Raw genomic sequence first — 13,784 nt, 5'->3', positions numbered from 1 at the left:
TTCCAGTTCTGGCCTCCTGGGTTTTATTATTAATAGTAACAATATTTCTTATTATTCAGCACCAGCATCTTTTGCAGTAAAGTTCCTCGGAATCTGGAGAGTGGAGTTACGGTTTCCCCTTCTTCGAGATGGTTTTAAGGCGAAGGATTTACAGCGGAGGGTGTATTGGCAAATTCTTATCCTAGGCAAAAAAAAGACATTTAACCACAGTCTCAAACTTTCTTCTTCCTCCCTTTCCCACACCCTATATAAACGCTCTACAGTGCAGCCGTCTCCAGCCAAGCACTCCAAACCATAAATACCAGGAGCAGATGCCTGCTTCTCCGGCCTGAAAGGGACTTTAACCACTCAGACTGGGGCCTTTGTGTGCAGCCATGAATGTCCTGCTAGATTGTTCTCCACCAAACAGGACAGAAGGAAGAGAGGGGGAAAAAAAGAAAAACAAGGCAACCCCCAACATTATTAGAGGCTCTCACTTCCCCCTGAGTTCAGTTTCTGCAGAAACTGCTCCTCAAAGGCTTCTGAATGGAGGTCCAGGCCCCAGAAACTGGTGCTAACTGGAACATATTTTGGCTTTCAAAAACTTTACAGACCACAGGCATTGATAATGCAGCAAAACAAAATAGAGAGGGAAAAAGGCATTTGGAAATGCCAGAAAAAAACTGTTGTGGAAGTCTGGTGATATGTGCTGTGAGAAGAGGCGGACCCTAATCATGGCATAAACATGTCAAGCAATCACAGGACCTCTTATGGCAGGGCTCTTGATTTCTTTAGATGTCTTTTGATCTGAAATATTAGGGGGATCAGCTTAACTAGACCATTTACTAGACTCAAATTTTTCAAATAAAATAGCAGACTGAATACAGAGATGTCCAAGTTATCATGGAGGAAACTCCTGAGCAAAAGGAATGACCTTCTATGAGGAGATAAAGCCACTTCCTGTTTCATAACAAATAAAGCCACTTCCTGTTTCTTGGGAGATACAGCCACTTCCTGTTTCTTAGGAGATACAGCCACTTCCTGTTTCATTAGTGCAGTCCTCTTCTCAAAGAGAAGAACCTTTATTTTGCATTTGCAAGCAATGTAGTGACAAGAACTTTTTTGTGATAACAAGCTGAGATCAATGTGCAAAGAGAACATTGATACAAAACTGATGCAAACTGATGAAAACTGACAGGACAGGGCTGGAATTGAACTGTACATATTGTATGTGTGAACCCAGCCTTATACGCCAATGTTCTTTATGTAGTCTTAAAGAGCAACTCCAGTGAAAATAATGTAATAAAAAAAGTGCTTAATTTTTACAATAAACATGTATAAATGATTTAATCAGTGTTTGCCCATTGTAAAATCTTTCCTCTCCCTGATTTACATTCAGACATTTATCACATGGTGACATTTTTACTGCTGGCAGGTGATGTTACTGAAAGGAGATGCTGCGTGCTTTTTTGGCACCTGAAAACAGCTGTTTCCCACAATGCAACAAGGCTCCCACAGTGTGATGTCAGGACCTCAGAGCTGTGAGGCGCTGACATCACATGTGGGAGGGGTTTCACCACAAAATCAGACACACAGAGCCTCCTGATCATTCGTTTGAGAAAAGGAAACGATTTCTCATGGGAAAGGGAGTATCAGCTACTGATTGGGATGAAGTTCAATTCTTGGTTACGGTTTCTCTTTAAGACCAATTTTTGGCACAAACAGGTTATGGGGATGTGGGAGGAAAATGGACTGAGGGTAAGAAACTCACACAAACACAAAGAGAACACACAAACTGCATAGAGACTGTGCCCTGACCTTGATTCAAATGCTGGAAGTAAAACATGCTAGCCACTTATGCACAAACGTAGGGTATGAGTATTGAGTTATATTGCTACCAGTTGCTACCAGTCAGGCTTCGGCCTACACCAAAAGCGAACTGCTCCCCCCCCCCCCCAGTGGTGGCAGGAGACTCCATTCAAGTGAATGGAACTGTGGATCACTAAAGCAAGTGATCAAAGCACTATTTGTCACAGTGAAAAAGAAGAAGAAAAAGAAACCAGATTGTTTCTTTAGAACTATGGTGATCTTAAAGGGGTGACCTGATTTTTTAAACAGGCAAGCATAGTAGTGGCGATCTATTAGCAGATAGTCGTTTCTTTATAAATATGATAATATTTGGGCAGCACGGTGGCATAGTGGTTAGCGCTCTCGCCTTGCAGCACTGGGTCCCCGGTTCGAATCCCAGCCGGGGCACTATCTGCAAGGAGTTTGTATGTTCTCCCCGTGTCTGCGTGGGTTTCCTCCGGGCACTTTCCTCCCACATCCCAAAAACATACAGTTAATTGGCTTCTCCCTAAATTGGCCCTAGACTACAATAAATACGATACATGCATACATAGACATATGACTATGGTAGGGATTAGATTGTGAGCTCCTCTGAGGGACAGTTAGTGACAAGACTATATTCTCTGTACAGTGCTGCGTAATATGTCGGCGCTATATAAATACTAAATAATAATAATAATAATAAATAGGCCTCTAAAAGGAAAAAAAATCAAATCTAATTAAACATGATAGAAACTGAGCATCTTGTGGGAGATTATGGTAATAATCCCATTACAGCCATTATTAGCTGAATATCACCCAGTCATTAGCCAGCCTCTGCCAGAAATATCTGTTTAATGAGAGGCAGGGGGTCTGTGACACCAAAGTTATCTGTTCTGCCATTAGCTCATGTGACAGGTTACTGTCGCCTCACGCCCTTTTCAAAGCCCTCACCCCCCAGACACATGTTTACACTTTGTCAGGCCTTAATCTGCAATCTGTTCTTTATTTCAGAGACTAATTTTCTGGAAATTGAAGTTCATATATTCCAGATTTTATGTGAAATATGTCTGCGTTGCCAGGCCCCAAGTTAGGTGCCCGCAAGCGCCCCAATCTCATCGCCTGGCAAGGCTAACATCAGAGATAGCATGACGCAAAGGACAACCCTTCCTGAACACCACACAAGGCTGTGCAGCAATCTGAGGCAGCTGGAGGCCTCTGAACATCTGTCTTTACCACTCTTCTTATCAGGAATGTCATTACTGGAACGCTTTTATCTGTGCTGACAGCCCAGGTTAATTGATGCATTCATTATTTTGGCATTTACACTAATAAGGTCACAATCAGAACTATAAATTAGACTTGTTGACCTCTCTTGGCAATCCTGTTCCACCACTGAAGTCACATGAGGTCAAGACAAAATGGCTGCCACTGGAAAAAGCAATGTCATGGATATTGCGTAATAAAACTATCTGGACGATTTTTAAGTGCTGGCATTATTGATAGCCCAACAGGTAAAAGAGCGGAATCCCAGCACTCCACACTACTGCGCAACAATAGAATATGCTTAATGCTTTTACCTGTGCTATGCCTTTAAGACCACACACAGACTCATGTATACAGGAAATAGCAGTGTATGCTAGGTAAAAGCGCAAGTCATTCATTTCAACAATGCGACCATCAACGTCAATCAATGTAACCATATACGTCCATCAAACTAAGCAAAACGAAGCAGGTTGGAGTAAAAGGCCCTTTACCTGACAGACGTTTGGTGTTTGTTGCATATTATTGATTACCTCAGATTGTAAAACTGCTGTGAGGGGATCCACAAGCTAGCTGCATGTATTGCGTCTCCTGGTGCTTGCACACGGGTTACACTGATTATTATTAGTCCTCTCGGTTATAGTGTACCTAGCTAAAGCAATAAAGCTCAAATCTGTCACAGCATTGAAAACTGGTGGTCGGCTCTTGCCACAAGGAACAGAAAAATCTAATAAAAATCCTAAGAATTCCACATGTTACAAATATAATATATATACTGTACTAGTTCATCAAGCTGTAGCATTAGTATGGTTGGCATAAAATTGAAATAATCTGTCGCCAAAAGAGTCCAGCTCTGACCTATCTATCTGAATGCAAGCTTGTTCCGTAGCTTCACATCAGGAATTCCCAGGCATGCTGGGAAATGACCACAGCCAGAGCTGTCCTTAGCCATCTATAGCATGTAAATCCTCCTTAGTGTTTTTTCTACTCCACATAATAACCGCTTCGGCAAACATATAAAGAAAAAAAACTCAACATTTTAAGAGGCAAACAAGTGCGGTAACCCATAGCAACCAAAGAGTTTTCAGTGATCTCAGTATGGTACACAGAAATGTGGTTGCCCCAGGTCACAGAGACCTGCATATCACTAATCTACACTGTGCATCACTGCAGGACACAAGCTTTACGATCACGATCCTATATATATATATATATATATATATATATATATATATATATATATATATATATATATAATATATATATATATATATATATATATATATATATATCTACTGATTTATGTAGAAAATCCTTTCCTGGCACATATACAAGGCCTATGTCCTATATAGATGTGGGTTATTTTTAACCCATGCATAGTGCAGTATACGTTTAACAGACTACCCATCCCCCTCCCTTACGAGACACAGCTGCTTACCATCTCGGCAGCTCCAGCAACAAGCCTTTTGTGGCCCTCCTATTAGGTCCTAGACCACCCACTACCTATGATGACCACCCAAGTTCGGAGCAGTCCCCTCCACCACCCCCCCTCCTGCTCTTCCTGCTTACAGAAAAGAGCCTATGAGAGGCCTGAGCGCTAATACTCGGTTTGTTTTCTCTGACTTGTATATTCTATGTTGCTGACTGCCTGTGAAAAGCATGGAGCCCTTGTGTGCCTTCCCTCCTTCGGACCTCCAAAGCCCATCCGCTACAAGAGGTGCCCCCATCTTAACAGCCTTATCTAGCTAGAAGGCAGGGAAGGGGGGCAGCTGGGGCTCTTTCTGAGGGGGTCTCTTTTGGTTTAAGCCCTAGGCCTGACCACAGGTCATGAACAACAATTTAAAAGAGGTTATAATCAGAAGCATAAAATATACTTGGCAAGCAAAACAAAACAAAAAAATACCAAAATACAAATTAGTAACAAAACTTCACATGAGAAATGCAATCCAAAATCTTTTCACATTTCATAAAAGAGACAGAATTTAGCAGATCGAAGACAAGAAAACTCCTTAGCTTATAAAGGTGGATACACACCATGCAATTTTACCATCAGATCGACTACTCCATGGATATTTTCCAGGATGTCCGATCTGCTTCTGATCGACAAAAGAGATTGATTTTGTGCAGTACTGATCTCAAAATCGATTCCTTCTCGCGATCGGGAGCAGATCAGACATGCTGAAAAGTATCAATGGGTCGATCTGATGGAAAATTGCATGGTGTGTATTATCCTTAATATCTCTGAATCTCTGAAGACAGCTTACATATTTGTGTCAGATACAGGAAAATCTCAATACACGGTACAATTTTCCATCAAATTGATGGATCCATTAGATAATTTCTGACCAGTACGATCGGATTCCGATTGATTTTAGGTACTTAACCCAAAATCCATTGCAAAATTGATCGGAAACAACTTGGACTTCTACACACGATGCAATTTATCAGATCACCAGTCTATCTTATTGAACATTGTATTGTGTGTATGAGGCTTTACTGCACAACTATTAACCTGGAGAACCAAGGGAATTAAAGATCAGCCAGGTATAGGTGATGGAATTTCATATGTAAATAAATAAATGTTACAATAACCAATATATAGCACAATAAGAGCAACGCTTGGTTGGTTCACATGTTCAGAAGGGGTGCTACAATATCAATGCTTTTAATTCTTTACAAATTATGTGAAAGTTACTAGGGGAAATGCCCAGCAAATCAGAGGTTAATGCTCTACACACCCAAACCCCATGCTTGGGACACCCTTCCTCCTGCCAAGGCTGGCCATACACCACACAATCTCGATTGTACAATCATATCAACTCTTTCCATGTTGAACGAAGAGAACATAGTGTAAACAGGTTGTTGAGGAAGACTCTCATACTACAAAGTTGTGGTAGGATGGTACAAGATCATAAAATCGAGATTGTGTGTATGGCCAATCTGCTCAGTGAACCAATAGAAGAGGAACGTCACGGAAACCCAGGAATAGGGATGGCTAGAAATGACAATTTCCGATTGGACGGAATTCCACATTCCAACCAGTGTCTTTCCAATTTCCGTAGAAATCTGAACTTCTGCTTTTCAAGTAAGTGTTTCTTTTGCCATTTTTGTTGATAAAGTTAGGCCATTCTTTTTCAATTTTTTAAGTTGTTTTTTTGCTGAAGCCACTATACTTTGCAGATGTGCACTATTATGCATACCACCGCACTTCCCCAATCTCTGATCAGACTAATACTTGCAAGACCTGTGATTGGCCTAACATTTTCACGGTATTCTGATTACGGCACAATACTGACTCTCTGATTGGCCAATACTTCAGAGTCTTCTGATTAGCCTATAATTACCGAGCCTCGGTAATTGCGTATTCCACGGAGTTCCGATTTCAACCGTGGAAAGCCAATTTCCAATTGGAAGCTCTGAAATCGGAACTCAGAAGCTCATCCCTACCTGGGAGTACATGGAGTTATGATATGAATTCATTGACTTTAAACCCTCCAAGCATAATCCATATATTTTAGATGGAGAAGACATGGCAACACTGAGTTAAAGAGGTTCTGCAGCAGCTGTCAGACTTCCTGCGTCAGGGCATACAGTCTCCCCTCCATTTGGAGAGTTATCCAACGCGGTTAAAGAATTTTGCAGAAACACCTCTGGGCTTGTTTGCCGAGGCGCTCTTCCTAAATTTTTTTTTTCTAACCAGGCAGAGCTGTGAATTTGAAATGCACCCCTGCTTGTATTTACTGCCACGGTTCCCCAGTAGCAGAGAAGTACAACTGACGCTCTGTCCGCAGCACAGAACACCTCTCTGTTACACGCGCCTCTCCTGCAACACTGCTTCCCCTGTACGCTGTGTTTTCCGTGTTTTTTTCTAAATATTACAGTACACTAGATGCAGGCACAGCTTCCAGCAGAAAAAGTCTCTGCTCTGCACAATAAATCAGATGTTTCGCTTAAAGGCTTTTGTGCCTGAACTGAGTGGGGAACAACCCGGCACAGAAAGCACCAACAAACTTTTTAATGGCCCCATAATTTTCCTGCTTTACCTCCACCTCCTGGAAATAGCTGGCCGGGAACAAGCCGAGTTTCCAGGAGGTTCAGCTCAGAGCTGAGAATCTGTTTCTGCAGCTGTTGTGGGACTACAAGTTCCACCCTACTTGTAGGTCTGTCCCAGCAGCAGAAACACAGGCCAGCTATCGCAACATCTGTCAGCTCCAACATCAGCTAATGAAGGTCATGGACATCAACAGACTGGCACTAGCTTGTCATTGCTCACCTTCCACCCACAGCCTTTCGATGTCCGTCTCGATGGACGCCACCCTTAGGCCCACAGCCAGCGCTCCGAAAACCAAGAGTCCGACAAAGAGTACTTTTCCACAGTGTCGCTGGATGGAGCATCCCAAAGTGAAAAGCAGTGCCTGGAATTGAGCTCGCAGCCATAGAGGGGCTTTCTGGCCCACCGCCTTACCCTGAAGAAGACAAATAAAAGTGAGAAGCGTCAGACATTTGGTGGTATTCATAACAGACACAACAGATGGCTGAACTCATGTAACTTTCTGATAATCATCATGGAATTAAAAACCTGATTGTTGGCATACAAATGTGAACACTGCAGAGTATCAGACAGCAGGGTGTACAGATCACTACCTGAACAGGAAGTGGGGAAAAGTTTGGCACGGGAGGACCAATAACACTGACGCACAGACCTGCCATGATGTTTTGTATGCTGTGCCAGCGAGAAGATTAAACGCAGATGTCAGCATACAGCAGCATGTGTCATGCCCTGACCTCCAATTCCACGCAGGTTGTGCTGACTTTTATGGGACAGGACTTTATAGATATTGCACATGAGCTTTCAAGGTCATAAAAATCTCTTCTGACGATGGGAAAACGCAGACAACTTATTAAAGCGCCTACGAGCCCACCTGGTCTGCCAGGCCTTTGTGGGTTGCATTCCCAGCATGAAGCAAAGAAATGGGAAGGGGAGGGGGGGGGGGAGGGATAGATGACAGGTTAAGAGGAAGAGAGGATTATGGGAAGAGGAAGTGGCTCAGAGCTATGACAATCTGGACTATGCCACAAATTAGAAAGAGGTCCACAGAAATTAAAGGGTGAAGAGGACAGGGTGGTCACACATTTCTGTGGCTGGCGGCGACAGAGTTTGCCAGTCCCCTGTGGCTGGAAAACTGAACTGGTGCCAACCACAGAGGGGCTGAGGTGGGGGAAGGGGGGGGGGGGGGGGTGACCCTGGCATGCTGCGGCAAAGAGGTGGGTTTTTTTCTAACGCAGGTGGTCTTGCTTATGTAATGCCCACAAGACTTCCTCCCTCTGACTAACGTCAAGTCACAGCGCTGATACGCTGCCAGGGAAAGACACAATCCAAAATCGATAAGTGATGAATGGACCCCCCAACTTGACAGCCACCGCCTGCAGAGCGTTGGCTCCTGTTAACTCCTCTCCTGCCAGACTCGTCTAAACCTGACCTTCACCATCACAAGGCATTAAACCGTAAGCCATGCAGAAGTCTCCGCTTCCCAGCTGAAGAACTTTATATAAACTCCTGACTATGTCACATTCCGTAGATAAGGACAAGCTACAGTAGACACAACAATTCCTTCCACGAGGAGGAACCAGCGGCTGTCACAGCTCTACCTACTGACAGACTTCATAGAAAAATCGCCAAAACTTTATCCAAGCGCTGCTCTCTTGTCTCACAACAAACTACCACCTGAAACGTACACTCTAAACTGTCAGCTCTTAGGTCCAGCACAGCAGCTAGCCGGTGATGGAAACAGGGAACAAACCATACAGTCAAGAGGGGGATTTAAGCGACCACCACTCTCTAAGGTTCAGACTGAGCAGAAAAAGCTTTTAACACTTTGCTTTCTGGGACGGAGATTTGCCAGATTCCAGAGGCCGAATCCCTTCTCTACCCCCTCTGCTCTCCCACCCCGGCGATAAAACCAAAAAGCAAAATACAAGAGGAGTCATGCGGGGTGGGAATGGCTTTTCCATTTGCACATGTGCTGGGTGGGAGTGCGGCCCCCTGGTCCCACACAGGCTCTAAGTGAAAACAAAAGTTTAATACTTCGAAAAAGCCACAAATACTTCAACCCTGACAGAGGAGAAATAAAAGCACACAGAGCTTTGGCATGGCAATGAATGATTGAGCAGTATTAATGTTCGGGAGGGAGGCTTAATACATCTGAGATGTAACAGAAAACTTTAGCCATAGCTTCTCTTAAATAAGCAGTGCAGTGATATTTTAGAGTTTAGAGAACCACAAATCCCAGCTTGTTCAGGAGGACACTGAAACTTGTAGTTCCTCAAAGGCTAAAGGGGAAGCTGTTGCCTACAGCTGGCAGGGATGACAGACAAGCATAAAAATAATCACAAAAATGAATAAACAGATTGCAAGCTCTTGTGTAACACAGGCCCAAAGGACAGCAGTGAGACAAGAATTTGTAACCCTTTAGTGCAAGTGACACACCTGAATGGCACACAATGACACCTTGGGTGCCCATGACTCGCTACTCACCTTGGCGATTTGTTTAAGTGCAAAGGCAGCGTGGCAGTAGCTGGGTCGGCGAAGCAGGTCGGCACTGGGGGTCAAGTAAGAAGTTTTGTAGCCATGGGGTACATCTGTGAAGCCACCTTCCCCCGTGTTGGGGGGAACAGAGGCCATTGGAATCCTATAGCAAGTGGCTGGGTCGGTTGCTACCAGCAGCGGTTTAAAGGGGGTCTTAAAAACAGGGTGAAAATCACCAGCTCAGGCAGCCAATCGATAAAATCCATGCAGGAATTATCAGCATCCGAGGAATATCGGAGACCAGGGGGGCTTCCATCTAAGTCGGCAAATCCTTAGATCCTGGGCTGCTCTTCATGCTTCTTCCAGTGTAGAGGGGCGAGTTAGAAGCAGTGTCCGGGGCAAATATCGTGTCCCACAGTGACGGCAAGGCAGGAAATCCCAAGAAGAGAGCAGAAGCCTTCAGTTCTGTGTCTTGATTCTAAGCATCTGTGCCGAGGGCTACTCTTCACAGTCCCTGAAAAGAGAGAGAGAAAGGAAAGGGAAGGGGGGGTTGCATGGAAATGTGCGGAGAATCTCATTGGCTGAGGAAAAGGCAAATTACTCTCTAAACAAGTCCTATTATTAGCTGCTAAGCAACAGCTCCCCAACGTGAGGAGGGAGAGGAGAGCGGAGACCACCCAGGCTGCAGCTTCTCTCTCAAATCAATGTGGGGACAGAGGAGGAGGAGGGAGGGGGGGCTCAGCCAGAGAAGCCGCACACTGCTTTACAGGAATCCTGCTTCACAGACCTCCAAATGCTACAAATTTCTTACCACCCTGATCTGTCCAAACAGCCCTCACCCCACCCTTCCCACATACCCCTTCACCTCTTATTTAGTGTAGCACACAGACAGCTGCAACATCCAGCTATTGTAAGGGAAGGACAAAACAAAAAAAACACACACACAGGCAAACAGCGGACAGGGGGACCCCAATTTTTACGCACCCGCAGTTTAAAATTTCCCTTTGCAAATATATGTATATAAAAAATATATTGCGACAGAATCAGTGGTGCAAGTAGTTTAGTAGCAGATGAGAGTTGTACCGCACTGAACGTCAATAACACCAGAATATATGGTGTTATGTCTGGTACACACCATGCAAATTCCCATCCAAAAGACTGGTCAAATCGATTATTTCTGACAGGTCCGATGTGATATCCGATCGATTTTCCAATCACTTCTATATGAAATCGATCAGAAAAACGATTGGACCTGCTGGAACTAATCGATCCGCCCATCAATCTGACAGGAAATTGCATCATGTGTACCAGGTATTAGAAAAGCCATACACAGGCAGATCGCAATCATAGTACCGTATACAAACGATACTCTTTGATTAAAATATTGATTGGGAAAAAAGGTTGATTTGCCGCACGGCAACTTCAAATTTCTATGAAATTTTTGCAGAAACTGAATTAAATTCTATCACAGTGCATCTTGACAACATTTCAGACCCCTCAGTGTGGTTTACGGGGGCTGGCTCACAAGGGCGGCAAAGGTGGCGTTTTTGGCGGCCAACAAAAGCAGATTTTTTCATTTTTTTTTTTAAATGATGGTGACAGCAGTTGGTGTCATTCGTGTAAACATGGCGGTAGATCCTGTCGCCTCATACGCTAGGTGTAGCATCTAGAAGTCAGTTGTTTTGCTGGCATTGCGGCTGATCGCCAGCAAAAGCAAATAAACCAATGGCAAATTATCGCAAAAGCCGCGGATGTTGTTTAACGGAGGCAGACAGAAAAAAGAACCACAACGAACCCTTAAAAGACCAGCAAACAAAACGCTTTCAAACGAAACGCTGGTAAAGGATGTTAGAAATGAATGGTGTTTGTGTTCACAAAAATGAAGGTGTTCAAACGAGAACTGAACCAACCCCCCAAACAACCTGCTTGGTTCGCCATTCATAAGATTTAAGCCTTTTCAAGGTGGTCATGTGACCGATTAGTTGCCCAGAAATGACTGGATGTTATCAGCTTATTTCACATAGCGGAAGACTCTGGAGTTAAGCACTTTAATGTAATTATTTTTGTATTTATATAGCGCCGACATATTACACAGTGCTGTACAGAGTATATTGACTTGTCACTAACTGTCCCTCAGAGGGGCTCACAATCTAGTCCCTACCATAGTCATATATGTCTATGTATGTATTGTGTAGTGCATGTATCATAGTCTAGGGCCAATTAAGGGGGAAGCCAATTAACTTATCTGTATGTTTTTAGAATGTGGGAAGAAACCATAGTGCCCGGAGGAAACCCACACAGACACAGGGAAAACATACAAACTCCTTGCAGATGTTGACCTAGCTGGGATTTCGAACCGGGCATCCAGGGCTGCAAGGTGAGAGAGCTAACCACTACGCCACTGTGCTGCCCATGATTGAGCCATGTTTGGGTACCTTTAATACAATACAACTTATTGCTGGCCGTACAGACATCGTTTTTTTTAACCGGCAGACCTTAACACCAAATCAGAAGCCCACACTTGAAAAGTAGTTCTCCCAACATAGGGTACTAAAGCTGGCCACACACTACTAGACTGGTGCTTGATGAGGTGAAACAATACAGAAAGAATGGCACTGCAGTTTTCTCCCCAGACATTTTTTACAACCGGGTGGCATGAAAAAGTAGCCGGGTGGGGCAAGAGAGAATGCAGGGCCGGTGCTTTTGTGAGCAGCTCTGCTTACAGCACAGGAGGAGGTGAACCGATGACAGCCGGGTGGTTACCAAAACTAACCGGGTGGAGCACCCCGCTAAAAGAGCCTGGGTAGAACACTGTACTGTAAAGAACCTCTTCCTGGATAGATGGCGAAAACTTTTCCTCCATACGTTGGTCATGTTCCCTTGTCCTTTGCAGAAGTATGTGGACAAAAAGATAATTTGCCAAGCTTGTATACTGCCCTCTGATGTATTTATACATGTTAATTAGATTTCCTCTAAGTATTAATGTACACATGATGTAAGATAAATCAATGAACAACAGATACCGCCGTATCGAACAACAATTGATAGAAAAATGTAGCCAAATGCCAAAGAAGAGCAACCGATATTGGGTATTCTGCCTGATCCAACTGGCAGATCAGTTCAAAACCGAGCAGATATTGTGCAGTTGGCTGGGTTTGTACAATGTCGTTGTCACTCAAGTCACATTGTTTCAGAGCACATACTTAGGCCGTGTGGAAAACGTCACTTCCGCTTGTGCATGCAGCATTGAAATTACATAATCATTTGGAATATCGGTGAGTATAAACCACGTCGTTTTAACTACTCATTTCTTTTTGCCGGGTACTATTGTTTGAGCGGCGTCGCTCGTTTGTGTGCACCGATGATAATCTAGCGTGTGTACAGACCTTAGGATGCCTTATTTGCAGACTAAATAAGCCCAGTTCAGTGGTGTACCTAGGGTATTTGACACCCGATGCAGATTATTTACAGACACCCCCCCCCCCCCCCCCCATCAGGCAAATTGGGAGCATGCTAAGTGCGTTGTGGCAAAACTTTGGGGGAAAGGAGCTGCAAAAAGAAAGTCTTTCTTATAAGGCCAATTTCTTTAAAGGTGTGTGTACAGCAGCCCCCAACTCTCTATGGCCACCCGGCCTAGCGATCCACCAGGCAATCAATTCAGCCGAGCGACTGGCGATAGCTTTGTTCTCCCCGCTCATCACATGATATCACACCTGTGCTGCTCCAGCTACCTTCCCCCCCCCCCCCCCCCCCCCAACTAATGCATTGCAAAAGAACACACTGTTAGCCTGCGGGCCAACTACAGGCCTGTGCAGCCTTGGCCCAGCAATGTCTCTCCAGGGATCGGGTCCCAATTCCCCATATAGGGCAACATCAAATTTGGCGTGTGTATGGGCCTGTAGTACCTCTCCTTCATGCTGATCAGTTATCTTGATCACCTACTTATATCACTCAATATCAACAGGAACACTGCCACCGCAACTTTGCGTACTGCCCAATGCAGAGCACAATTATGTGATGAACTAATAAAATGGAGAATTCCGTTTAAGATTGGCTTATTGACATTCAAATCCTTGCACAATCTGGGCCCTGCATCAAAAAGGTCACCCCCAGAGTCCACCTCAAAACCTTTGGAGACAGAGCCTTCTGTCATGCTGCCCCTACCCTTTGGAACTCCCTGCCACACCCA

General features: G+C 44.3%; 1 protein-coding gene across 4 annotated transcripts in view; it reads right to left on the bottom strand.

The window, feature by feature from the left end:
* PTCH2 (patched 2) overlaps positions 1-13,784 on the bottom strand; it is a 91,836-nt gene that overhangs the window by 39,787 nt on the left and 38,265 nt on the right. For 2 of the 4 annotated variants that reach the window (XM_068239517.1, XM_068239518.1), the window contains 2 exons: positions 9,605-10,109; positions 7,343-7,535 (listed from right to left, as the gene is read on the bottom strand). In XM_068239517.1, coding sequence (XP_068095618.1) covers positions 7,343-7,535; positions 9,605-9,751 — 340 coding nt within the window. In that variant the 5' untranslated portion in view covers positions 9,752-10,109. Of the gene's footprint in view, positions 1-7,342; positions 7,536-7,772; positions 7,911-9,604; positions 10,110-13,784 lie in introns of those variants that run through there. The other 2 variants (XM_068239520.1, XM_068239521.1) reach the window with 2 other exon arrangements.

Source organism: Hyperolius riggenbachi, chromosome 6, assembly GCF_040937935.1.
Source record: "Hyperolius riggenbachi isolate aHypRig1 chromosome 6, aHypRig1.pri, whole genome shotgun sequence".
Classification (NCBI taxonomy): Eukaryota; Metazoa; Chordata; class Amphibia; order Anura; family Hyperoliidae; genus Hyperolius; species Hyperolius riggenbachi.
This window is presented reverse-complemented; position numbering and strand designations above follow the sequence as displayed.